The sequence below is a fragment of the Melanostigma gelatinosum genome, assembly GCF_949748355.1.
Source record: "Melanostigma gelatinosum genome assembly, chromosome: 7".
NCBI lineage: Eukaryota > Metazoa > Chordata > Actinopteri > Perciformes > Zoarcidae > Melanostigma > Melanostigma gelatinosum.
In genome coordinates this window covers 2,029,656-2,057,127 of record NC_136640.1, presented here as the reverse complement: position 1 = coordinate 2,057,127, position 27,472 = coordinate 2,029,656, and the positions used below count along the sequence as shown (strand labels likewise).

The window sequence follows — 27,472 nt, the reverse complement described above, 5'->3', positions numbered from 1 at the left end:
CTTCATTCACTCTGGAAGTCATTTTACAGTCTCAGTGTAGTCCTGATCCTCTATGTGAACCAGTCTCAGTCTAGTCCTGATCCTCTATGTGAACCAGTCTCAGTGTAGTCCTGATCCTCTATGAACCAGTCTCAGTGTAGTCCTGATCCGCTATATGAACCAGTCTCAGTGTAGTCCTGATCCTCTATATGAACCAGTCTCAGTGTAGTCCTGATCCTCTATATGAACCAGTCTCAGTGTAGTCCTGATCCGCTATATGAACCAGTCTCAGTGTAGTCCTGATCCTCTATATGAACCAGTCTCAGTGTAGTCCTGATCCTCTACAGACCTCCATCAGTACAGAGACCATCAGAGAGAAGATGGTCTGTTTCTATAGAGTTGTTCTTGATGCTCGTCATCGGAGCCACCGGGTCGGATTCTGGTGAAACCAGATGAACTCATGCAGGTTCACCAGAACCTCCTTCAGCTCAGACTCCAGCAGAGACCGGTCCACCGTGGACAGACCCAGATCCTCCAGCAGAGACCGGTCCACCGTGGACAGACCCAGATCCTCCAGCAGAAGGGGGGCACGGGAGAACCAGGACTGAGAGGAGCAGACTGTCAGACCTGCTGCAGTAACATGAGAGGTTTTCTAAAGGGACTCTGGTGCTCAGAGACACTACAGCTTTAGTCCACAGGGGGCGACAGAATCAACAGGAAATGAAAGGATGCTTCTCGTAAATTTAACACAAAAACCAAAAGTCAGTCTTTTCAATAATACATTTTATTCCATTAAAGATTCTTTTTCTAATTGTACACTGGAATGTTAAGATTCCTCTTCGGTAATTCAGTTAAAAATGCTCAATCTAGTCATTTTCAACCCCACAACCACTGGCTAAATTGAAATTTGGGGAATACAAATGAAGGAACACAAAAGAAAGAAAAACAAGCTTTATATCTTGAATAATGTTGATGTTCTATGAGAATGTAAGTAAAGGATGACTAGAGAGGGGGGGGGGGGGGGGGGGGCGTCGGCCTCTCTGCTTAACTTGGATCCGAGAGGAAACGGGTTGTTAGTCTCTGATCCCAGATCTGTGTGTTTCCACCATCGCACCAGAAACACGTCCACTCTGATCTCCGACGTTAGAAAGGCCTCGAGGGCCGTCAGATTAAAGGCGTGGCCGTTGTTCAAAGTGCTTCTTTCCTCTGATATCTGATGAACGGAGCCGAGTGGAACGCGCCGTCTCGTTTTAAACGGCTGCAATGGTGTTACGACAAGAACAGAAGGAATTCTACAGATGCTCAGATGGTTTTTACTGCAGCTGAGAATCCTCAAAGTTACTGTCAAATATCAATATCCAGATCAGTGGGGAATGACAGAGTAAAAATAAAACGTAATGATAACCGCAGACACACGACACCGAGGAACACGTTCGCTGTGTAACCGCCACACAACATACTCATCATACTTTCCATAGTTTAACGATTAAAGAGCGACAGGAGTATAATGAACAAGGAAAGAACCCCGTTAACCGATGGGACCCCCCCCCCCCCCCCCCCCCAGCCATCCTCTACATCAGTGTTGTGTGTTTCCTGTGTTTAACTCTCTATACATAGAAGCTCCTCTCTCATACAAACATATAAATACACCAGCGCTGCTCCGCCCCCCCACAGGGAGAGGCTTGGCGTCGTCCTGACGATGGACTCAGTCTCTGATCGTTTACAGGAACGCAATCTTCAATCTTCCTCCGTCGCATAGATTTGGACTTTTTTTTGTCGTTTTCTTCGATTTCTTTTTTTTTATTATTATTCTTTTTTTTTTTTTTTTTTACAGGATTTCATATTTGTCGACAACACAGGAGATTTCTGAAGAGAATCTAACGGGGCCATCGCCGTCTACGTAAGTGGCTTTGGTAACCTGAGAGAAAGAGAGAAAGAGGAAACGATCACTTTATCATCAAGAAGAGAGTTCTACTTCTACCGGCATGTCGACACTGAACAGTTCATCTACAGACCCACCGAGTCACGTGTCCGAGTCTGACCCGTGAATCATTTGGTTGTTAAGCTAAAATCTGAAAAGGTTTGTCAGCTCTGTGAGATAACCGACAAGCAATTCATTTATTATCAAAATACTTATTCATCTGAATCACTTCCTGCCGATGTAACCTCACGACTGATGATTACTTGTTGTGAGATTGGCCTGAATGCACCACAAAGAGACATCACGTCCTCCTGTGTTCATGTTTAACAGACAGCTGCAGCCGTTTCAGAGCCAAAGAAAACGAGATCTTAAGCTCCGGTCGTTCACGAGGTCTCACAGAAACCTCGTCCTCTCAGTAGAAGCCTCACCTGGATGTCGCAGTAGTTGCGCTTGGAGACGAAGGACACATTGATGGGGAAGAAGTCGTTGGGCTGCCCGGCGATGCTGAACTCCAGGCTGCCCGTCTTGTTGTTGACGTCGATGACGGGTAAACACCACTCCAGGATGTTTCGCCTGCTGTCATGTTTGTACTCTCCATCCAGATCTCCGATCATTGGAGATCCCACACCAGACCTGCAGAGCAACACGTATGAACGCACATATTAAACATATAGTTCACCCTCTGAACCCCAAAACACACCGGCGGGATTGAAAAGCATGTTTTCTTTCACATCATGTGTGACGAACGCTTCCATCAGAAAAATAAAACAAAAACGAAGCTTTAAAGTTGTGATATTTCAGAAAAACACTTTATTCTTCATGTTCTCATTCTAAATGTCTCCTCTAATAAAGAGTTCACTTCAACCCGAGTGTGTAGAAACATGAACGTGTGAAACTATGACGTCATGATGGATTCATCTGAGACCAACAGTCATGTGACTACAAGGAGGAGACTGAACTACAGGAAGTGAACACAGAGAGGAGAGGTCGTAAATATGTTAATAGTCCAAGGAAATATGACTCTAAAACATTCAATATGGATTCATAAAGTCAGGAAGTGATGTTATCATCAGAAGTTACAAGAGGTGGCTGTCGTGGATGTACTTACGGTACAGGGATGCTGATGACCACGTCGTTGAGCTCGAGGCTCTCCTCCTGCAGCTCGTATTCAATGTTCACATCACAGCCAGTACCGCTCTCTGAAGGCCAGCAGTTTACTGAGGAAGGACAGTCACACGATCACATACAAACACTGTCCAACTGGAAATAAACTAAATAAAGTAGAGAATGACCAGGGAGTCATGTGACCGGATTAATTACAGTTTACCAACATAGTGATCGTTACCGGCCCATTGTAAGTCAAAATATGAGCTTTGGAGATCGACATTAATGCTTTACAGTCGCTAGTCTGCTTATGAAACGTGAACAACAAATCTGTGTTTAAAACGTCAGGAGAGCTAGTAACGTTAGCGACCCCACACCGACGTTAGCGACCCACCCCCACAGTAACGTTAGCGACCCCACAGTAACGTTAGCGACCCCACCCCACACCGACGTTAACGACCCACCCCCACAGTAACGTTAGCGACCCCACAGTAACGTTAGCGACCCCACACCGCCATTAGCGACCCCACCCCACAGTAACGTTAGCGACCCCACCCCACAGTAACGTTAGCGACCCCACACCGACATTAGCGACCCCACCCCACAGTAACGTTAGCGACCCCACCCCACAGTAACGTTAGCGACCCCACACCGACGTTAGCGACCCCACACCGACGTTAGCGACCCCCACCACACCGACGTTAGCGACCCACCCCACACCGACGTTAGCGACCCACCCCCACAGTAACGTTAGCGACCCCACACCGACCCCACAGTAATGTTAGCGACCCACCCCCACAGTAACGTTAGCGACCCACCCCCACACCGACGTTAGCGACCCACCCCCACACCGACGTTAGCGACCCACCCCCACAGTAACGTTAGCGACCCCACACCGACGTTAGCGACCCCACAGTAACGTTAGCGACCCCACCCCACACAGACGTTAGCGACCCCACAGTAACGTTAGCGACCCCACAGTAACGTTAGCGACCCCACAGTAACGTTAGCGACCCCACAGTAACGTTAGCGACCCCACAGTAACGTTAGCGACCCCACAGTAACGTTAGCGACCCCACCCCACACAGACGTTAGCGACCCCACAGTAACGTTAGCGACCCCACAGTAACGTTAGCGACCCCACCCCACACAGACGTTAGCGACCCCACAGTAACGTTAGCGACCCCACAGTAACGTTAGCGACCCCACAGTAACGTTAGCGACCCCACCCCACACAGACGTTAGCGACCCCACAGTAACGTTAGCGACCCCACCCCACACCGACGTTAGCGACCCCACAGTAACATTAGCGACCCCACCCCACACCGACGTTAGCGACCCCACAGTAACGTCAGCGACCCCACCCCACAGTAACGTCAGCGACCCCACCCCACAGTAACGTCAGCGACCCCACAGTAACGTCAGCGACCCCACAGTAACGTCAGCGACCCCACCCCACAGTAACGTTAGCGACCCCACACCGACGTTAGCGACCCACCCCACAGTAACGTCAGCGACCCCACAGTAACGTCAGCGACCCCACCCCACACCGACGTTAACGACCCACCCCCACAGTAACGTTAGCGACCCCACAGTAACGTTAGCGACCCCACACCGACGTTAGCGACCCACCCCACAGTAACGTCAGCGACCCCACAGTAACGTCAGCGACCCCACCCCACACCGACGTTAACGACCCACCCCCACAGTAACGTTAGCGACCCCACAGTAACGTTAGCGACCCCACACCGACGTTAGCGACCCCACCCCACAGTAACGTCAGCGACCCCACAGTAACGTCAGCGACCCCACAGTAACGTCAGCGACCCCACCCCACAGTAACGTCAGCGACCCCACCCCACAGTAACGTCAGCGACCCCACAGTAACGTCAGCGACCCCACAGTAACGTCAGCGACCCCACCCCACAGTAACGTTAGCGACCCCACACCGACGTTAGCGACCCACCCCACAGTAACGTCAGCGACCCCACAGTAACGTCAGCGACCCCACCCCACACCGACGTTAACGACCCACCCCCACAGTAACGTTAGCGACCCCACAGTAACGTTAGCGACCCCACACCGACGTTAGCGACCCACCCCACAGTAACGTCAGCGACCCCACAGTAACGTCAGCGACCCCACAGTAACGTCAGCGACCCCACACCGACGTCAGCGACCCCACACCGACGTCAGCGACCCCACACCGACGTCAGCGACCCCACCCCACACAGACTATCACGATACTGTGTTCAAATGTAAACTTGTAAAATGTAGTTTGTGAGAAACTTGAAGACGAGTGTTTTAAAGGAGATAAAATAGACATTAGAGATGAATTATGAGCTGTTTAACGTCCTAAAAATAGATTTCTTTTCAAATCAATATAAATATAACATTTTATTTTCTAATCATTTGAATTGTGTGTTTTTATGATAAAAATGACGACTATAGATGACTTAGAAAAGGTAGAATAATATAGTTGATAATAAATATCTTAGTTTGTTAGCTGTAGCCCTATTAGAAATATGCTGGTTAATAGTTGTGGAAACCGTAGCGTCGTGATTTTCGGACATGTGGAGACTTACTGGTTAGCGGTATGAGGGCCTCGTCTGTGGTCTGTAGTCTCCACTTCAGAACACCGACGTCGTTGTTGAGGGGGAAGGACTTCTCTGGGTTCTTCAGGCCGATCACGGAGTCAGTTGTGAACAACTTCTTGTCCACGTTGGGATGCGTCTGAGAGGAAAAGACCAACGAAACACAAGAATCAATACACCCGTCATTACATCATCTACCAGAAGAGGTGTGATGCTGTGTGGAAGACCTACTTGCAGCTGCAGTCCTTTGTTGTCATTGTTGTTGATGATGAGGCGGATGCGGCCGTTCTTGTCGTCGGAGACTCGGAGCGTCACCATCCCCAGAACCTCCATGTTCTGTAGGCCGCCGTCACGGCCGCAGGTCAGCGAGATCTTCTCCTCCACGCGAAGATGTACGCTGGAGACAAACAAAAGGCTTTAACCCTCTGAACCCACCAGCACCTTTTCTGCTTACATTAGAAAAAGCAGCCAAAACAAAGCTTAAAATTGTGATATTTCATGAAAAACTCATTGAAAGTAATTGGTGCATCTCTAGTTATAATGTATTACACATTATAAAATGATAATGTATTACAACTATGGGAATTATAATTCACTTACAACAAACAGGATTTATGTGTTATTAAGCATTATGAATATTCATGAGTGCTTATAACTATTAATTTAAAACATCCTGCTCATAGTTGGGTTATTAACTTTGAAGTATTCATGTTTAGGGTGCATCGCGAGTCATGAATGTGGGTGTGGCTTATTGAAGATCAACCCTCTAGAACACGTTTGTCAAACAATAAAAGTTTCTCCTCGAACAATCAAATAAATATCTGAGCCGAGTACTTGGTTTCATCATAACTACAGAACACGTCAGCATATCATCTGATTTCTGACAAGTCATCTGTGGTCAGTGAAAACGAGCATCGAGTCCCTTCTAACAAGGAATAAGCAACATCTATACTGAGCCATGAAGACGGTGTCTGCACCTCTCCACGTTGACTGGTGGAGGCAGAGCTTTGGACACATCCGAGCCTCTCTTCCCGGTGCTGGACATGATGGTTTCACCCTCAGACTTCAGCTTGTCCACGAAGTTGTCCACCTCTTTCCCTTTAGCGCCGAGTTTCAGAGCTTTACTGGGTCCACTTGGTCTGGAGAAGAAAGACAATAATAAGAGCGTCACCGTCTAAACACTCCCAACCAAAACTACAGAGGAATTCTCTCTCTCTCTCACACACACACACACACACACACGCACACACACACGCACACACAGTACCTGTAAGAAATTTGAGCGTAGAACTGTGTGTTTAGAAGTTATAATAAGTGTTTCATGATTCATATTTAAGAATTCATAATTAGTCATGAACATAAGTGTTTTGGAAATGCATAATTAAGATAAGCATAAAGTGTTTTAGGATTAGCAGGTAGAAGTAGCTTTTGCCTAAAGTTGCAAAGTCTTATCTATTATGTGGAATGTTTATCACAGAGGGATTAAACAATAACTGACAGTCATTGAATGTGTTCGTGAACTCTGACAGAGAGACAGACAGGAGAATACACTCCTGGAGGTTAGCCAATAGGAATTGGGATAGACGGAAGGGGAGGAGTTTCGAACGGATATGAGGGCGGGATAGGAAGTGTTTCTCTCTCTAAGCGTGTGGTTCCCAGGGACGACTGTCTCATGGGACCAGAGGAGAGTTTTTTCCAAAGTGGGTTAATATTGTAATATTTCATAGAAGCAGTGTACTTCACTGTAATCGTACTTGCATCGGTGGGATTAAATTCCGTTTAATTGTAAACCAGTTTCGGTAGAGTTATTATCGCAGCGTGTCCACTGTGAACAGCAGCCGGACACGTGCTCTGGCCTCCTCTCTGTGGACCAGACTCAAGTTTCCACATACCTGACTGCAGCCGAAGTGATCTTGGGCTTCTCGGGCTCGACGATGGAGTCTGTGATGATGGAGCTCGAGGAGACGCTGGTCATGCCGGCGCTGCCGAAGCCGCCGAACGCCGGCACCTTCTTCCCGGAGCGCTCGGCGTCCCTCCTGGCCTGCTGCAGCTCCTTGGCCTTCCTCCTCATCTCCGCCTTGGCCTCTCTCTCCTGGGTCTGTGGGGCAACAACCAAATGCATCATTTACATGTTGGGAAGCTATTTTCAACAATTAATAGGATGTCAAATATCTGTGAAATACATTTCTGCTCACCTGGAGATTCATTGAAATCGAAATAAAATGACACAACCGGTGTGCGCTCACCTCTCTGACGGCCCTGAACACCTTCTCCTCGTGGGAGTCCATCTCTGTGAAGGTGCGGATCTGAGCCAGGTTCACATTCTCTCTGTAGCCGAGAGCCACGATCTCATCGAAGGCAAAGATCAGGTCGAAGCAGTGCTCCGAGATCTCGCTCTCCTCCAGCACACGACAGTACTCCGGGATCTGGGGAATGGAAATATCAGACACCTGAAGCGGAGCGAGTAACCGGCACATCGCGCAGGGAATGAGTCCAGGAAAAGATCACTTCTACATGACAGAAAGGGCTGAAAGTGTGACTCCACTGATGGTGAATAAAAACACTGAGGCTGTTGAAGCACTGGCTTCTTTCTGATGAACTTTATCAACCGTTTGTTTTCTAAACTTCTTTGTGCCATAAATGCGCCCGTTTGACGTGATTATAATCAACATCTTTTATCTCATTCTAATCCATATTTTAATTCAACAATATTTTAAAAACAAAGTCGTTAAAAAAGGTTTAAGATCTAAATACAGGAAGTGGTCATACGGTCGTCGCTGTTGGTAACTTGACAAATAACAATACATATTTGTATACAACATATATAAAAACACGACGTATAACAAATAATATTCTCAACTCAACATCACTTTCAGGTATGAAACATAACAGAGACAGTTCTTTGTGTGTATATTTGAATTTAAGGTCAGTAACAAAGTAAAAATGACTCATGAATGCTCAATCATGATCATCACTGTTAGTATAACAGCAGCAGACGTCATCCATTCGGTTCCTTTAAAGCTTCAGATGTATTTTCTGTTTGTCGTCCCCTACTGAGACAAAGACCTTCCATTAACTCACAGTGACATGCTGGAGACCAGAAGAACTCAAAAGGGACAACAAGAACTGTGCTGACAGGTGCCAACACGTATACGTGTGGATCTACAGCTACAGAAGGGGAATCATTAAACCAACTCATATCTTCACACCACCATGTGACCTGCTATCTTGGCGTCACACTGAACGATGCGCATGATTTCATTTCTACGCACAGACACAAAACAGAAAGTCCACGCTTCCTCACCACGCGGGAGAAGAGTCTGAGTGTCTCCAGGTCCTCCAGGATGTTGCTGTTCTTGGTGGTGATGAGGACCATGTAGAGCTTCTCCAGCGGCTGGTACACGTAGCGAACGCTGTCCGTTTCCACAAAGGTGTGCTGCTTGCCCGTGTTCATCAGTTTGGGGAACGCGGCCAGAAGACCCTCGACACGCGTCCGGGTCATTTCCACAAACTGCCGCGATACGATGGCCTTGCCGGCCTTGGTGCACACCGCCGCTGCCAACAGCACCTGCAGGTGAGGAGGAAACTCGCCTGTTAAAGTGCTTACAGAGCTATAATTACATAACATATGCACAAGTTGTTTTGAGCATGCAAATGTTACCAAATGGCAAAAAGTAAGTGATACTGCTAAAGGACGTTAATGCACAAATGACTGACAGTTCCCTCTTTTACTTCCACTTCCAGGAACCAGAATTCCCTCTGAAGTGTGCATCTTTTTAGGGAGAGCAAGTCTTGCCAAGTTAAATCAGCATATTTCATATTGTCTGAGGAGAAAACGTTACAGCAGATTCAACAAAGAAATACCCACTCAGCTAGCAGCACAACTCGTTTTGGTTTGCACTGCTTAAGGCGACCTGCTATGTTGAGTTCTGGTGGAAGAAGACTAAGAGTACGTTAGCCGTCTGCCAACTAGCTATATAACCTGAAATACTATTAAAATAAACCACTGCCACAGATAACATGTATGCTGAATCTGACATTGGTGAGAGGCGATTCAGAAGATATGATTACGTCATGTCTGTGTGTATATGTGTGCTGAGAAAATTTAAAAAAAAAAAAAAAAAAAAAACTTTAAAATCACCACAAATGTTAACGGTACTTGGTGAAGCGTTCTCATCAAGTGTGGACAGATATGACACGTTTACATTTAAATAACCTGCACAAACATTGTAAGTTTACTTCAACATAAGTGGTGAATGAATGAATGAACTGTAGTCACTCCACGTTGACATATGGATGAAGTTAGAAATTAAAGAGACGGTCGACTGCGATGGATCTGAACTTAATGTTGACATTCATTAATATTATAGATTACTGAATTAAAAGCAAGATTGTGAAAAATCATTTTTTCCTTAACTACCAACAGAGGTTTCTCATCTTATTTGTGGAGAGTTTGTTCCAAACCTTTTGACTGATTATTAATCCAGAAACACAGATATTCAGATTTTGGCCTTTAAAATGTCCCAATCAAAAATATGTTATATAAGCAGACACATTTTCTGTTGACAATAAATCCCAGTATCCTCAGGTTGTCAGCGTGCTGATGTGAACATTTTTAGACCAACTTATTTGGTCTGTTCTTGTGGTTTTACGGTCGACAACATAACTTCCTGGTTGGAGGCAGATATTGTTGACATTCCTGAATACACGTTGTAGCAGACAGTTTACTTTAATAATAAGAGAAATGTATATTTAGGTGAGGTTTTGTTAAAACAACGGTAACAGACAATATGACCAGCAGCTAACGTTAGCTCGGATTCGGCTAGTGACAGGAGCTAATGCTAACGTGTCAAGCTAAGTTAACGTCACCAATGTCTGCAGACACAGAGCCGCCTACTCACCTGATATTTTTAACTTTGTGTAAAGACACAACGATTCAGTCACTTGATTTCAGTAACTCGATGTAATGTTAGCGCTGTCAGCTCAGTGAAAAGCTACGTGTTGGTTTCCCTGTTAGTTCGCTCTTGGGAGAAACAAGCTAGCCCATAGCTAGTTTTTTAAGCTACCTGCCAGGCTAGCTTTTAAGCTAACCTGGTTAGCCAGTGTTATGATAATTGCTAGGCCTCGATAAAAGCCACGGAATATCTTGATTTCTGTGGGACTTTGTCACTCACCATTTTCGGTCTCTCTCTCTACGGTACGACGATCTTCCGTCTCTCGTCTTCTATCGATTTCGGGTGATTTTTCTTGTGTGTGATTGTTAGCCAGCTAGCTAGCGTCAAATAATATGGCAGCAGAGAGCAGAGCCACGTCTCCACCGGAAGAAGAGCAGCGGTAGACCCGCCCACCGTGGAAACCAGTGACGTGTGCACCAAAACGTTGGGCCGATTGCGTAAATAAAGTTCTTCTTCTTCTTCTTCTTTGAGGCTTATTGGCGGTTGGCAAACAATGAATTGGTGCATTACCGCCACCAAGTCATTGTTTGGTATGGAGTGTGGATCAGGATGTTATGGAAGGCCATTTCCACCAGCAAAAATAAAATAAAGAGGTCATAAAAAAAATAAAATTCCACCTCCCCAAAAAAAAACAAAATGAAGAATTATAATTATAATTTGTTTTATGCTGGTGGATTTAAAGTAAAAAAAAATAAAATAAAATTTCCTCCAGCATAAAAAAAATGCACCAACACTGTTTGGTGCATCCATCTGTAACCATAACACTGACCAGATTACAGAAAGTCTAAATGATGGGTCATAGAAGCAGCTCTTCGTAGGTTACCCTACATTTGACATATAAATGGATTGTGAGTACATTGAAGACTTCTCTAATCGTGGCTTTACGACACATGAAATACTTCAATAGCTTGATGTTTCACATGGATTGTACTGAACAAATGCACCCTTGAATAGAATTTTAAGCAAGAAGCAGCTCTGGAGTATAAAGAATAAAACCAATGTGACCTTCAATAAACAGCAACTGCAACTTTTTCCCCCTTTTTTTTAGTTACCATATTATTATATGATATATTATTATATGATATATATATTATTATATGATATTCATTATTATATTATACTGAGACTATAATAAGATGTCCTGATGTGTTTATCAAAGTCTTATTTCTGCTTTTTTTCATGTTGGAATCAAGGTTAAATATTTAACTGCAAAGTAGTAATACGTGATTGATACCTTAATGTTTTTGCATGAAATCATTCTGGGCTGTTTGCTGAAATTGATTGGATGTGGCACAGCCCTACAGAGAACATGTTCCACCTAGAACATGTTCCACCAGCTCCACTGGCGTAATCGTTTTCTTTAATGTATCATATGTGTTCAAACCGATTGTGAGTGTTTTTTAAAATTCTTTACGACACTAATAATCTTATCTGGTATTAATTAAACGGCACATTGGTTGAGATAAACTTAAACCCTAAAGATACATGTTGAACATTTAGTTTACATTTACACATACTCCAACCAACCCTTAATCATAATTAATGGAGAACCAGTGATGCAAAAGAGTTCAGAGAGATCACATGTATGTTTGAAGCAATAAGTAATAATCAGCTTCATGTTCGTCATGATATAGGAATATATATCTTTTTATAGTAATTTCACTGATCACACAACACAAACTGTCACTTTTATATTATTCTTTTTTAAACATCTAAACTTACTTTGAGTAATTAATTTGTGTAAATAAACCTTAAAGATCAACTATTGGTCCTTATTGATCTGTTTGGTCACCGTTATCAAGATTACATATCAGTGTTATGACGGTTTGATTGGCAACATTCATAAATAAATAATCAGCAGACCTCATTGGTGCCCTGAGCTGAAACTTAGTAATAAAACCTTTGTTTACATTTGTGCTTATATTCTGCATATCCTCCCAAGCAAAGTGCTATAAATGAAATTATGCAAACATGGGAAAAGGTGAGAAAGCAAAAACAAAATTATCTTTAAAGATCATGATTGTACGTTTCTTGCACTGTGTTTATTGTTATGCACCAATCACTGAGCTAAATATCTTGTATGTGCAGACGTACGTGGCAATAAACAGTTTCTGGACCACACTTTGCTCTTTTCAATACTCCACGTAAACACATTCACAGTGTTGCAGTAACTTTCTTTGGTCACCAGATGTCATTATTTAAAGTGTGTATGAAGAGTTGAGCTCCACACACACAGTCAGCTTTATTTATTCTGTGTGAACACGAGGTTTCAACTCCAAATATCCCAAAAAAACCTCAACGTGTGAGAGACGGCTGTTTCCTCATGAAGCAGTGGATGGGTGTGGTACTTGGTTGATAGAAGTCCAAAGTTTATGGAGTTTATTTCTATTGTGGCCACATCAGGTCACATGTGACAAAAACACACCAGCTTTTAATGTAATTCCTCTAATGGACTGCATGTATTTAACAGCAGTTCTTAGTAGTCAGGAAATTGTTACACTTTGTCTCGAATGAAGATTTCAGGACTTCATTATGGCCAACATATGTATGAAAAAAAACCATCTCACACATTAAACCCACATTTTTTATTTCATCCTCCTTACATGGTAGGTCAACTATTTATACTTCTTTTGTTTTTAATGGCAGCAAACAGCTTTCAGGTGCATTACCACCACCCACTAATCGGGAGTGTTGACTAAGGATCTATTCTCTCTCTAATCCAACAAGAATTTAATAAAATAAAGAAACAAGAAAAACAAATGGAAATAAATAATTATAAACAAAAAAAACACATGCACTTTTCTAATGTTATTCATTAATCTTGTACCTTGATACTTTCCTACATTTGTCACTAGAATGTGTCTTTATTACTTTTATATTTTCCTCTCCAATCTTTCTTCACCCATTTTTCAAAACTTCCTCTTGTTGAATCAAATGTCTGACAGAATAAAACATGGCCCACAGTTTGTTCATCACTATTCCAATAACTCTTAAGACCAGTATGAACAGTCCTTATAATCCTCTTTTCCATTTCAACCACAAGATCTTTAATTCCCAATCAAGGGTTAATTAAAAAAAAAATATATATATATCTGCATTTACTACATTTATTTAAATTCGTGCTGCCATATATTTTTGATTTATCCCTGAAATCAGTACTTTTATTAGGTTACGCTTACTACCAAAGAGAGGAAGCTGAAAGACTGAACCAGGAAGTGACCTTTAGCGCAGTCTGATGACGTCACGGGTTCATTCATAAAGGCGCTATATGAGAGCAGCGTCCTGACTACTCTCAAGGATTTCCTGTTTTTTTTTTAATAGTGTGAGTCAAAGCAATTTGTACAACATCGGTGGAGTGATCCGGATCACAGACATGTCGGGGGAACAAAGTTCTGCGGTAGGTTTTTTTTAACCTAAATGTATGTTTTCCCCACACACCACGGATGAAGCACCTTGAGTGCCATCGCCCATTTCCGCATTGCCCGTCATTTGGAGCGCCGTGATTAGTCAATCCATTGTGTCAGTTTTTTAAACTCTGCTCTCCATTGGCCATCAAACGTTGACAGATACGAGCTAGAAAAAGGAGAAACAGAGTTTACCTGCTCGGCAGATTTCATATCACAATCCCAGTGTTACGACATGAACAGCTAGAGTGACAGTAACTACTGACAACAACCGTTGGGGTTCAGTTATAGGCCCCGCCCCCTTTACGAGACTAGCGGTGGATCCTGAGTTTATTAAGTCTAATAGAAGTGAACGTAGATTATAACAGATACTTTCACCGAAGCACAGCTTGAATCCAGTTTGTTTTTCACAAGCTACGTATCTTCTAAACATTGGGCCATAAAATAGTATTTTAAAACAGACAAATCTGGAGAAAATTGACTTTATTCGTGACCAGTCTCAAAAACGTACTCTCGCGAGATCTGGCAACTCACGTTCTCAAACACCCTAACTAACAATTTTTTGTTATGCTAAATATATCTGTCAGCCTTTTAAATATAAAATGTTTGCAATAGAAAATATAAATAAATTACAAAATATAACCTATTCTGATTTTAGCCATCCGCACAACGTTCACAACACTTCCAATGACCACGCCCACTTAGAAGAGAGGAAGTGTACATAATGGCGGCTGTAATCATTTTTTATAAAAGTACCATACACTAAAATGCTTACTCAAAGATATTGCAAGTAAAAGTCCTGCATGGAAAATGTTACTTAAATACAAGTTTAAAAGTGAATTTATTAAGAATTACATGCATCAGTAAAAGTACTCACTGCTGTTAAAAATGCCCATATATACAAATCTAAATATGTAGGCTGATGTACTATTACAATAGGCCGAGTGAATAATATTGACCAGTCAGGACTGAGAGTATACTGATTGGCAGGTACTGTGATTAACACCATGAACGTACAGTTAGGCCCAATGAAACACCTGAAGAGTCCACTTCAGGTGTGATTTATTGTAAACAGGTGATACAGCAGGTGAGGCACACGGTCTGCTGCTTTAATCTAAAACAGAAAGATATGATGTATTATTACCACCATTCACTGAATTTAAACACAAATATCTGCAGACAATAAATAACACAATGTACATAATTCTAACTTAAATAACTCATGTAAATGTACTGAGAGTAAGTCAACTCACACTTGTACTCCATGTAGAGCGCTCAGGGTTGTGCTGCAGGTAAAGAGTTCGCACCTGAACTCAATCTCTTATATAAAGGCTCTGATCCAGCTAGGCCCCGCCCACTTCCTGCTCTGACTCCAGACTCTTCATTTTGGATGAATCTGCTGATTATTCTTTTTTCTTCTTTACACAAGAAAAACAACAAATCTTCACTTTTAAAAATAATTCATAAAATAAGGAGTAACTACAGTCGTCCAACTAATAGAAGTACAGTATTTCATCTGAGGTGTGGTGGAGTAGAAGTATAAAGGGTCTCAAGTAAAGTACAGTAAATGTACTTAGTTACATTCTGACAATGAAATGATTCAGTTTTTTACGACATATAAAAGTAGTCACATCTATATTATACATACAAGACATAAATGAAAGAAATAATGTCATACAATTAATTCATTAAAAGTATTTTTTGTACTTTTACTCTACTTTAAATACATGTTATTAATGTTGATTGTAAAAGGTTTTATTTAATTGGAGTTCATGTTTAATTGGAGCAAGACACCGTTTCTATTATTATTTCATGTTGGACTTTTTATTGTGACACTTTTATATCATAAAGACTTTTTATTTCATGTTCACCAATCCAACCACATTTAAAAACAGTTTTATTGATTTTAGGAGAGTTTAGTTTCCACACAAAGAATTTCTTCTTTGATTATTTTAAAGTTTGTATTTATGAAAAGCTCTTTGACCGCACCTCAAACACAGGACCCCCCTCCCTGTGTGTCATAACGGACTCATGAAGTGGAGACTTATCTACTGGAACCAGAGGGGACTTAGGGTGGAGGTCCTGGAGGAGGAGGGGGCTGGGGGGGGTCCGGTAAAAAGACCACTGTTCAGTACGTTGAGGCTTTATGACCTCAGCGGACACGCTCGTCTCCACACGCTCAGTGAGGACGCGTGATGATGGAGGGACCGTACAAGTACACGAGGGTGAGCGGAGACAAGAGTCCGTGTGTTTGAGGCTCATTCAGGGACGTCAGGGTGAACGTTTCCATCAGTTTAAACTCCTCTGGGCTAAATTCTCTCCTTTCGTGTTCTTGCAGGACGGGAGCGGCACGGTGAGTCGGGTCATCCGGGTCGGAACCCGTAAGAGTCAGGTACGGTACCACGTGCTGAGTGTGCACGGTGTCATGTTCACATAAATATCATCCAAATGTTTTCATCAACGAAGAAACAAATAGAAACTCTTTTGTTTTGAACTCTCACTCAGTTCAACTTCTCCACAACTACAGTAACTAAAGTACTATGTTGTGGTGTTTTATTTTATTGTCATTACAGATTTAATTTTTAAATAAGCTTTTTTTTTACTGTTTTTCTTCTATATATTTGCACTTTCATCTGTTTCTAATTCAATAATTCGTTCTTTTATTGGCAATCTATCTGTTTTATATAAGACCACTGCTGATACCTGCATCTTATTAGTATATATATATATATATATATATATATATATATATATATATATATATATATATATATATGTATATATATGTATATATATATATATATATATATATGTATATATATGTATATATATATATATATATATATATGTATATATATGTATATATATATATATATATATATATATATGTATATATATGTATATATATGTATATATATATATATATATGTATATATGTATATATATATATGTATATATATATATATATATATATATATATATATATATATATATATATATATATATATATATATATATATATATATATATATATATATATATGTGTGGTATTTTCCTTTATTGAGCTTCTTGAACCTGTTCTATATGATCTTATTTCCACATCTTACTTACTTATAATTCTTATTCTGTAAATCTTTTAATCTTGAAAGCACTTTGTGCTTAATCCTAGAAAGGTGCTCTACAATAATAAAATATAATATATAATAATGTACAATAAGTGAAGATGAGTTGTGTGCTGCAGCGTTGCTCCTGCAGCAGTTGAAGATGTCTGCAGAGATAACAGCTCTGACTCCACAGTGTCTTTATTTTAAAGATAAGCGTTCCTCCTCCTCTGCTCTGTTCAACTGATTTCACGTCTCTGACTCTGTTTCGTTACAACCGTCAGCAGAATAAAGGTCTGAAGGTCTAAAGGTCTAAAGTTTTAAAGGTCTAAAGTTCTGAGCTTGTCTTCCTCAGCTGGCTCGTATCCAGACGGACAGCGTGGTCGACAAGCTGAAGAAGCTTAACCCCGACGTCAGCCTGGAAATAGGTGAGGATCAGTCAGAGGACTCTGAGTCTACACGCTCTAATGACATCCCATAATCACAATCAGAGTACTGACAGAGTACTATTGACACAGAGTACTGATTTAAACACAGAATATAATTGAATCCGGTCCATCAATTTGAGTCAGTACCGACCCGCTGCTTGTTGAAGTCCCTGCAGAGCACCGGGTCCACCAACGGATGTTTTCATTTATTCTGCAGGATTCACAGGATTACACTTCAGATGCGTTCTTAATCTCAAACTCTTTCTTTCTACTGACAAAGTACCTTCTGTAGCGTTCAGGATGCATTAAATCGGGGCATTGGCACCTTGACCTTTGACCCTCTTGCTCATATATCTGCTGTGCAAAGGATTGTGGGTCAGACAGGAGACAGAAGAACTTGCTGGTATTTTTGGCCTTCTGCATGTGACACACTAGTCTGGTGGTAGTATGGGTGTTGACTGAGTGGGCGTGTTCATAATGCCCTTGATTGACATCTGTACCTGTTAGGGCGGCGCAGGTTACGCCTTCCCCCCCCCCCCCCCCACGGTTGGGTTGGGTACGATACAGTGGAGCCACGGTTCGGTACGTTTCGGTACAGTAGAAAACTATAAATGCAGAGAAATGTACTTTATTTTAAAATATATTTATTCATTCCAACTAACATCATGAAGTTATTCTTTGACTTTGAACAATGATGGAACTAAACCTGAGTGACTCGTCTTCTGGGGTGTCTTCTTAGCAACACATCAGCATAAAAAACAAGAACTGCTCCTTAATGTGATGTAGTGTTGTTACTTACATCTTGCAAAAGAGATTTTTAATCTCAATGGGACTACCTGCTTAATAAAGGTTAAAAAAAAAAAAAAAAAAAATTATTATTATTATTTTTTTCAAACGTATTCGGTTCGTCATGCGTACCGAACCGTGAGCCTCGTACCGAACGGTTCAATACGAATACGCGTACCGTTAAACCCCTAATAATATTAGTTATATTATATATATTATATATATATATATATATATTGTTTTAGTAACCGGTGTCTTTAATATCGCTGGTTAATCATGTCATTAAACGTTTGTAACTTCTCTCTCAGTCGGGATGTCAACGATGGGGGATAAGATCCTGGACACGGCTTTATCAAAGGTGAGGCTCGCCATGATCGTCACAAATCAAAAGGTTCTTTATGAACAGGCATTATTACAGTCACGATTTAAATGACCTACAGTACATCGCAGACTGGTTACACGCTCTTATTGCTCTCCAAAACCTTCAGATTCGGTATAATATTCGTGTATAATTGAATGCTTAAATACATTTACCGGTAAATGGAAGATCCAATGTAAATCTGCTGCTTTTAAATGTCTTATTTTCAATGTAACGTATAAAAATCACTAAAGGAATGTTTTCTTCTTCTTCTTTTCAACACAGATTGGAGAGAAGAGTTTGTTCACCAAAGAGTTGGAGAATGCTCTGGAGAGGAACGAGTGAGTGTTACCACCGGCACCGCCATTGCTTCTCCAACCGCGTAGCTGACCGGCTCACTCTGTGGAGACGTTAGCGTCGTAGCGCTCAGATACGGAGGAGGAATTCAACCCTTGTTGAACCTCAGCTCCTATAATAAAGTGTGAAGCCAAAATACAGACACGCAATAACATTCCGTCTGGTTGACAGGTTTACTGTTTTAATTAACAACAAGACTAGTTACCGAAAGTAACAATGCTGTCACATCTGTATTAGCATAACGCTAGCTTCATGCTAATGATATCAGGGTAAGTTGAAGTTAAGCTGTAGATGTAGTAGCAGTAGATGTAGTAGTAGCAGTAGTAGTAACAGTAGTAGATGTAGTAGCTGTAGATTTAGATGTAGTAGTAGTAGTAGTAACAGTAGTAGATGTAGTAGCTGTAGATTTAGATGTAGTAGTAGTAGTAGTAACAGTAGTAGATGTAGTAGCTGTAGATTTAGATGTAGTAGTAGTAGCAGCAGTAGTAGTAACAGTAGTAGATGTAGTAGCTGTAGATTTAGATGTAGTAGTAGTAGCAGCAGTAGTAGTAACAGTAGTAGATGTAGTAGCTGTAGATTTAGATGTAGTAGTAGTAGTAGTAGTAACAGTAGTAGATGTAGTAGCTGTAGATTTAGATGTAGTAGTAGTAGCAGCAGTAGTAGTAACAGTAGTAGATGTAGTAGCTGTAGATTTAGATGTAGTAGTAGTAGTAGCAGTAGTAACAGTAGTAGATGTAGTAGCTGTAGATTTAGATGTAGTAGTAGTAGTAACAGTAGTAGATGTAGTAGCTGTAGATTTAGATGTAGTAGTAGTAGTAACAGTAGTAGATGTAGTAGCTGTAGATTTAGATGTAGTAGTAGTAGCAGCAGTAGTAGTAACAGTCGTAGATGTAGTAGCTGTAGATTTAGATGTAGTAGTAGCAGCAGTAGTAGTAACAGTAGTAGCTGTAGATTTAGATGTAGTAGTAGTAGTAGTAACAGTAGTAGATGTAGTAGCTGTAGATTTAGATGTAGTAGTAGCAGCAATAGTAGTAGTAACAGCAGTAGATTTAGTAGCTGTAGATTTAGTAGTAGTAACAGTAGTAGATGTAGTAGCAGTAGATGTAGTTGTAGTAGTAGATGTAGTAGCTGTAGTAGTAGTAGTAGATGCAGTAGTAGCAGTAGTAGTAGTAGTTAAGTAGTAGTAGTAGTAGCTGTAGTAGCAGTAGTAGATGTCGATTTAGATGTAGTAGCAGTAGATGTAGTAGTAGCAGTAGTAGTAGTAGTAACAGTAGTAGATGTAGCTGTAGATGTAGTAGTAGTCACAGTAGTAGATGTAGTAGTAACAGTAGTAGTAGCAGTAGATGTAGTCGCTGTAGTAGTAATAGTATTAGTAGCAGTAGATGGAGTGGTAGTAGTAGTAGTAGATGTAGTAGATGTAGTCATAGTAGTAGTAGCTGTAGTAGCAGTAGTAATAATAGTAATAAAATAATGGTAATAATAGTAGTAAAGGGAGGCAAAAGAGTTAAAGCTTTTCTATGTTAGAAAGAAACCCGAGCTTTGAATGAAACCCAGTGATGAGCATGTTAGAAACCCAGTGATGAGCGTGTTAGAAACCCAGTGATGTGTTAGAAACCCAGTGACGTGTTAGAAACCCAGTGATGCGTGTTCGAGTCATTTCATCTCTTCATCACAGCGTCCTCTGTGTGCTGCTCATCCTTTTGATGCACAGCCTCAGAAGTAGCAGCTGGCTCCACGATGTTAAACATGCACGTGAAATGGAGACATGGAGGCAGCATGTACTGTGTACGGAATACTGTGTACTCTCTACTGTGTACTGAGTACTGTGTACTCTCTACTGTGTACTGTGTTCCTCTGCGTCCCACAGGGTCGATCTGGTCGTCCACTCTCTGAAGGACCTTCCCACCACGCTGCCTTCAGGATTCACCATCGGGGCCGTGTTGAAGTAGGTGCTGCTCTCACAAGTAGTGCGTCTGTATGAACGCACACTGTATCATGTAGTCGTGTACTTTAATAATTGTACGATAGTGGAGCTGGAACAGTTCCACTATGAGTCAGAACAAGTCTGAGATTCCTTAAGTGTATCCTGCAGGTCATTCTAGTATCTAAGATAAGATAGAAGTTTGTTATTCTTGTTTCACTAAAGATTACAACAGAAGAATAAGAACAAACAATAGAATAACAATTATTAAGTGTAAAATCAATGATCCTATTACAGTACGAGAAAAGTAAATAAATGAAGTTTACATTTCAACTAAAATAGAAAAAGTAAAATGCAACAAAGATGACGGACAAGAGTAAAAATACATAAGTGATATTAACACCACTGCTTAATGGAGACTAAAATATCAACAGTAATATAGAGCATTATATGGAGAGAGATGCTGTATTACACATAAAGTATTTAAGATTAAATAGAAGTTTATTACTCCAGAAAGAAGATTCTTGTGCCAACAAAGAACAATAAAGTACAAATATGAACAATAGAATAACAACTGTAAAATAGAATATAGTAAAACAGAAAGTCAATATAAAAGATATAAAGTGAAAACAATAAAATAAAGTTTTAAAAACAAAATAAAGTTGTGGTTTGTTGTGATTTTCATTGGAGCAGCTAAAAGCAGTGCTTTGCTTCCCGTCTGCTTCTAGAAGAGAGAACCCCCATGATGCAGCGGTGTTACACCCCAAACATGAGGGCAAGACTCTGGAGACTCTGCCAGAAAACAGGTAGAAGCCAACGAGTCGTGTTTTGTGTTTCCCACTCATTTAAAAGAACTATTGAACTATTAGCTGTAACCACCACGTCTTCCCTCTTGTTAGTGTGATCGGCACCAGTTCACTTCGCCGCGCTGCTCAGCTGAAGAAGAGATTCCCCCACCTGGTGTTCAAAGATATCGTATCCTTTCAGGAAGCCATGTTGATGTTAATTATTTTATTTCTTTTAAACATACAAAAAAAACAGGAATAAGTCTAAGCTTCACGTGTTAAAGCTGCATTCTCTCTGGTGTCCACCAGGGGGCGACTCCTCTGGTTGTATAGAAGTCTATAGAAAATGACTCTACTTCTCTCTTGATTTATTCCCTCAGTAAACATTGTAAACATGAGTTTATGTCTCAATCTCTAGTTTCAAGTCTTCTTCAATACAGCATGATGTTCATTTAGTACATTATGGTCCATTTAGAGTCACACAGACCATAAAGCAGGGGATGCTTTAGGGCGGGGCTACACGCTGATTGACAGGTCTCTAGCAGACACGTATACGGCGTCTCTACGTCACTCCTCCTCAGTCCAGATATGCTCACTTCCTGTTCAAGCATCACTGGAGGGGCTAACAAGCTGCGAGGGAAACGGGGAGCTTGTAGAACCTGTAGATATCTAAAAGAAAACACGATTTGGGATTCTAGATTTGTCTGAAATCGATTGGAAAGAAGATCAATTATTTAGATTTCACTGCTCAACAAGCTGCATGTGTGTGAGTGAAACCAGGATGGATATTTGTTTTTCCTGAGCTGTCGTCTCTAGCGAGGGAACCTGAACACGCGTCTGAAGAAGCTGGACGAGAAGGACGACTTCGCTGCCATCGTCCTGGCCGCTGCCGGGCTCCGGAGGATGGGCTGGGACAACCGGATCAGCCAGGTAAAACACCACCACACCACCACCTGAAGTCCTCAAATCTGTGACGTCTTGTCTTCTAACAGTCAAACCGGTTGTTTGCACCTCTAGATCCTCGGGCCTGAAGACTGTATGTATGCCGTTGGACAGGTAAGAAGGGACAAATATGACCAAGAGGAGGCTCAACGACAGCTGATAACACAACACGCTGTATTTATATTGAAATGTGTGTGTTGTGTCAGGGGGCTCTGGCGGTGGAGGTTCGGTCCAGAGATGCCGACATCCTGGAGATGGTGTCAGTCCTCCACGACCCAGAAACAGTGCTGCGCTGCATAGCTGAGAGAGCTTTCCTCAGACACCTGGTACACACATACACACACGCACGCTCTTTGACTTATTGTGTGAACATGTAAATCCTCATGTATTGAATTGATCGTTTGCAGGAGGGTGGGTGCAGCGTTCCGGTCGCCGTCCACACCGAACTGAATAACTCCCAGGTAGCTGCAAAAACACACACACACACGTGACCATTTGCTAAGCTCCGCCCCCATCTAGTTATTGCTGCTGCACGATATCTCAGGAACACCTGGTAGGAACAAAAGTCCACCTGGCGTCGAGATCAAACTGATTAGATTTGCTAATTAAATTTGAAAATTTCACACATGTCTTAACAGTATAAAATGATGACAACCTCCAGTTCAGTAAAGTGAAGTTAAAGCTTCATGTGTTAAAGCTGCATTCTCTCTAGTGGCCACCAGGGGGCGACTCCTCTGGTTGTATAGAAGTCTATAGAAAATGACTCTACTTCTCTCTTGATTTATTACCTCAGTAAACATTGTAAACATGAGTTTATGTCTCAATCTCTAGTTTCAAGTCTTCTTCAATACAGCATGATGTTCATTTAGTACATTATGGTCCATTTAGAGTCACACAGACCATAAAGCAGGGGATGCTTTAGGGCGGGGCTACACGCTGATTGACAGGTCTCTACCAGAGACGTACACGGCGTCTCTACGTCGCTCCTCAGTCCAGATAGTGTAGCTGTTGGACAGGCTGTTCTAACACAATCCCGGTTTGGATGCTACGATAGAAAAGCATCCCTAGAAGAGCAACACAGAGGTTAGAATGACGATTGACTGACGGTCATTCGTTGTTCCAGCTCTACCTGACGGGGGCGGTGTTCAGCCTGGACGGGTCCGACAGTCTGAAGGAAACCATGCAGACGAGCGTCGCCGCTGACGGCAAGGTAACAACTGAGTGAGCAGTGTGTCGGTCACATCGATGACCATTGCCATTCATTTATTCATTTAATTTTTAATTTATTACTTTCTTTCTTGTAATTTTAAATTTTCTTTCCAAAACAAAAGATATTAGATTAACGGAACAGGACAACAGGAGCGCTGAATACAGGCCACTTCACATTTAGTCAGTAATGGTTGTACACAGAAGTATTCACACACGTATTTTGTGATTTATACGTCACATTCTGTGTAAATGTAAACAAAATCCACATATAAATATATTTCTGATGCTCACACATATTTCTTGTTTTTAATACGTGTATTAAAAATCCACAAATATGTAATAGGATTAAAATTTTTATCAAGATATTCGATAGATTGTTGTTTTTATTATTTTTTCATTGCAGGCTTGATCCCCTTTAAACCTATTTATTGACCCCTTTAAACCTATTTATTGAGGGTTTGATAATTGGTTGAATCTGTCACCGGTGACCCCGGTGCTCCACAGGGAACCGTCACAGTGCCCCTACAGTTCCCACCATCATGTACTGCGTTTACTTCATATCGACGTGTGTTTTTGTGCACAAACAGAGCTCCGACGCGGTGGACGAGCGGGTCCAGCGAGTCGGCGTCACGGCCAGTAAGATCTCGGGTGAAGCCCAGGACGCAGCCGAGCGGCTGGGGGTCGACCTGGCAAACCTACTGCTGAGGAAAGGAGCCAAGGAGATCCTGACGGTGGCCCGGCAGCTCAACGACGCCAGATAATCACCGACCGGGTCCTCGAGGGCCGCCGGTCTCAGCCTTGTGTCCAGTAAAGCCTTTTTTTATGTTAGTTTTTGACATTATGTGGAGAAGAGTAATGGCGATAGATAAAGAGATTTTAAACACTACTTGGACCAAAGTTGTGTGCTGCAGTCATCAGTCTGATGCACTGGTGGACTTGGTTCCAGTCTGTTCTTCTTAGTACCTCATGGAACCAGCTCCATGTGGAGACCACTTTACTGGGACTATCAGTGAGAAACACAACGTGGCCTTCAGACATCCTCCAGCACAGTCTCACGTCAACAGTTTGTTAAACAGTCACACAATAAAATCTATTGGTTTTGTGTACAGGAACATGAAATGTCCCTTCTCTTCTTTTCATGTCCCTCAGAACGGCTTTGTTTTTTGGGACGACATTCAAAACAAAACCACCAACAGTTAGGTTCAGGCAACAACACCACCAACAGTTAGGTTCAGGCAACAAAACCACCAACAGTTAGGTTCAGCCAACAAAACCACCAACAGTTAGGTTCAGCCAACAAAACCACCAACAGTTAGGTTCAGCCAACAAAACCACCAACAGTTAGGTTCAGCCAACAAAACCACCAACAGTTAGGTTCAGCCAACAAAACCACCAACAGTTAGGTTCAGCCAACAAAACCACCAACAGTTAGGTTGAACCAACAAAACCACCAACAGTTAGGTTCAGGCAACAACACCACCAACAGTTAGGTTCAGCCAACAAAACCACCAACAGTTAGGTTCAGCCAACAAAACCACCAACAGTTAGGTTCAGCCAACAAAACCACCAACAGTTAGGTTCAGCCAACAAAACCACCAACAGTTAGGTTCAGCCAACAAAACCACCAACAGTTAGGTTGAACCAACAAAACCACCAACAGTTAGGTTCAGGCAACAACACCACCAACAGTTAGGTTCAGGCAACAACACCACCAATAGTTAGGTTCAGCCAACAAAACCACCAACAGTTATATAATTACATTTAGGAAAACCACGACCATAAAATCACGACGTGGTGTCAAACACCGGTCTTCTAGTTAAAGTCCTGTCTGTTGGGGGGGGGGTTCAGTCTCTTTGAAAGCATTTGAGTGTTAATAAACGGGATGCAGCTAATCCTGCATTTTAAATAGTTCCTCCCATAACAACGATGTTTGCGTCATTGTTAACCCAGACTGAGACGTCTGATGGTACCAAAGAGGAGTTCTGCTATCATGTGTGCAGATGTCGTGGTTCTGAGCGGTGAAACGGGCCTCAGCAGTGAAATGTAAATATAAATGTTTATTCAGTCACAAGGTCTTGATCAGACCATAAAGCATGAATCTCAGACAGTCGTGTTTTATCTTGCTGGGCTCCTTCAAAATAAAAGTCCCTTCTCTACAAAGCTTTACTTCCTCATTTGGCTCGTGTTGAATGCAACACTTCCAGCGGAAGAGGTTTACTGTTTTTAAGAGTATGCTGGCTAACTCTTAGAGAGAAGGAAAGTATTTCATATTTCCTCCATGAAGAGAATGTAGGGGGGCGTGTCCCAGTACGGGACTGGAGAAGACATGTTTGGATGGTTTGAAGTAGGATTATGAGGTACTTCAGAATACTGTATATTCATCTCTTTACCTTTCTGACGGGGAACTGAAGCAGTTACCTATGATCTCTTCAAACACACCAGACTATTGACAAAAACGAACTGCAGCAATTCCTGCATAGTTTTCAGTTTTCTGCTCAGATTTTAAACTTGCAGCACGTTGAGCTACAAACCTTAACTGGAAACATCAGATTATTTCTTTTGTTTTACGTATCGCCGCACTCATTAAAGTCTCGTTCAACAAACAAATTAAAAACCGTATCTCGTAATTCTGGCTTCTGTATCTGATAATTATATCATCGTTTTCTTGTAATTTCTAGATAGACTTATCTTCTTTTGATTTCATATAACATTCATATCTCCTATTTATGGCATCCTGTATCCTGTAATAATGAGATGAATCTAGTTATGTTATAAATCTCATAAGACCTTTCTTTTCATAGTCGTTTCTTTAATACTTTTGAGATTTGGATGTCCCAATTATGAGATGCTAAAGTCATAATTAAAAAATGCATAAGTCATAATCATGTGACTATACTTCAGTGGATGCACATCTTTAGTTTTTATGAAATTAAAGAAATAAATGAAAAACATTTGCTGTAACGTTGTCATGCAAGATGCTGTACTCATCACTCATCTCATGGATGTTATTGCTGCCTTACATGAAACGATGCCTGTTTTTTCTTCCACCGTATTGTATTATTTTATAGGTCTTTATTGTACATTAAACCTCCTGAGACAATGTGAGGCAGCGTTCGCCATATTTGTTTTTCTGCTTCAATGACTGAATTAACGCAGTTAATGTGTCTGATTCTTTATCAAATGACTCATCAATCACCAACTAAATATTCACGTCTTTGTTTTCCCTCAAATTCATCACTAAAGTCATCAGAATCCATCATCTAGGAAGCATGAATGTCCATAAACTGATGATAACCCATTCATTCATTTTGAGATATGTCACCTAAAATAATGGATCCTCGTACGACGCTCTCAAGTATTAAATATTACGAAAGGTTACTCGTTTTTTTCTGCGTTTTCCTCTGAAAGTCCAGCAACACGAGTCAATTTAAACATTTTAAAGTTCAGACAACTAAACTACTTAGTGAGGTTTAGACAAACTAGTTAGGTTCAGACAACTAAACTACTTAGTGAGGTTTAGACAAACTAGTTAGGTTCAGACAACTAAACTACTTAGTGAGGTTTAGACAAACTAGTTAGGTTCAGACAACTAAACTACTTTGTGAGGTTTAGACAAACTAGTTAGCTT

At 41.5% G+C, this 27,472-nt stretch overlaps 2 protein-coding genes across 3 annotated transcripts; one reads left to right on the top strand and one right to left on the bottom strand.

Annotated features, from left to right (window-relative positions):
• Positions 1-751: 751 nt before the first annotated feature.
• arcn1b (archain 1b) lies at positions 752-10,930 on the bottom strand. The gene is made up of 10 exons (XM_079271346.1): positions 10,773-10,930; positions 8,903-9,166; positions 7,845-8,024; positions 7,491-7,696; positions 6,576-6,737; positions 5,830-5,995; positions 5,590-5,737; positions 3,009-3,117; positions 2,329-2,533; positions 752-1,897 (listed from the first exon to the last, which is right to left on the bottom strand). Exons 1-10 carry the CDS (start codon positions 10,773-10,775, stop codon positions 1,808-1,810), a joined length of 1,533 nt encoding a protein of 510 aa, XP_079127472.1. The 5' UTR covers positions 10,776-10,930; the 3' UTR covers positions 752-1,807.
• A 2,868-nt stretch (positions 10,931-13,798) lies between these two features.
• Positions 13,799-26,896, top strand: LOC306780128 (porphobilinogen deaminase-like). 2 transcript variants are annotated; one of them, XM_079272340.1, is made up of 14 exons: positions 13,799-13,950; positions 16,296-16,349; positions 17,414-17,486; positions 18,581-18,630; positions 18,916-18,971; positions 20,855-20,932; positions 21,637-21,714; positions 21,808-21,883; positions 22,510-22,623; positions 22,711-22,749; positions 22,842-22,961; positions 23,043-23,096; positions 23,759-23,845; positions 24,432-26,896. In XM_079272340.1, exons 1-14 carry the CDS (start codon positions 13,927-13,929, stop codon positions 24,603-24,605), a joined length of 1,077 nt encoding a protein of 358 aa, XP_079128466.1. In that variant the 5' UTR covers positions 13,799-13,926; the 3' UTR covers positions 24,606-26,896. The 2 variants fall into 2 exon arrangements, with proteins under 2 accessions (XP_079128466.1, XP_079128465.1); XM_079272339.1 differs by lacking the exon at positions 13,799-13,950 and adding an exon at positions 16,110-16,182.
• Positions 26,897-27,472: the final 576 nt, after the last annotated feature.

Bases quoted from the DNA above. Each gene is read 5' to 3' on its own strand.
- LOC306780128 (XM_079272339.1), top strand. From the start codon at position 16,153: ATGATGGAGGGACCGTACAAGTACACGAGG. The intron at 18,631-18,915 runs GTGAGGCTCGCC...TTTTCAACACAG, and splicing joins TGGACACGGCTTTATCAAAG to ATTGGAGAGAAGAGTTTGTT. The intron at 23,846-24,431 runs GTAACAACTGAG...GTGCACAAACAG, and splicing joins GCGTCGCCGCTGACGGCAAG to AGCTCCGACGCGGTGGACGA.
- arcn1b (XM_079271346.1), bottom strand. The intron at 8,025-8,902 runs GTGAGGAAGCGT...TCCATTCCCCAG, and splicing joins TCAGACTCTTCTCCCGCGTG to ATCCCGGAGTACTGTCGTGT. The intron at 3,118-5,589 runs GTAAGTCTCCAC...GTCCTTCCTCAG, and splicing joins GGCCCTCATACCGCTAACCA to TAAACTGCTGGCCTTCAGAG.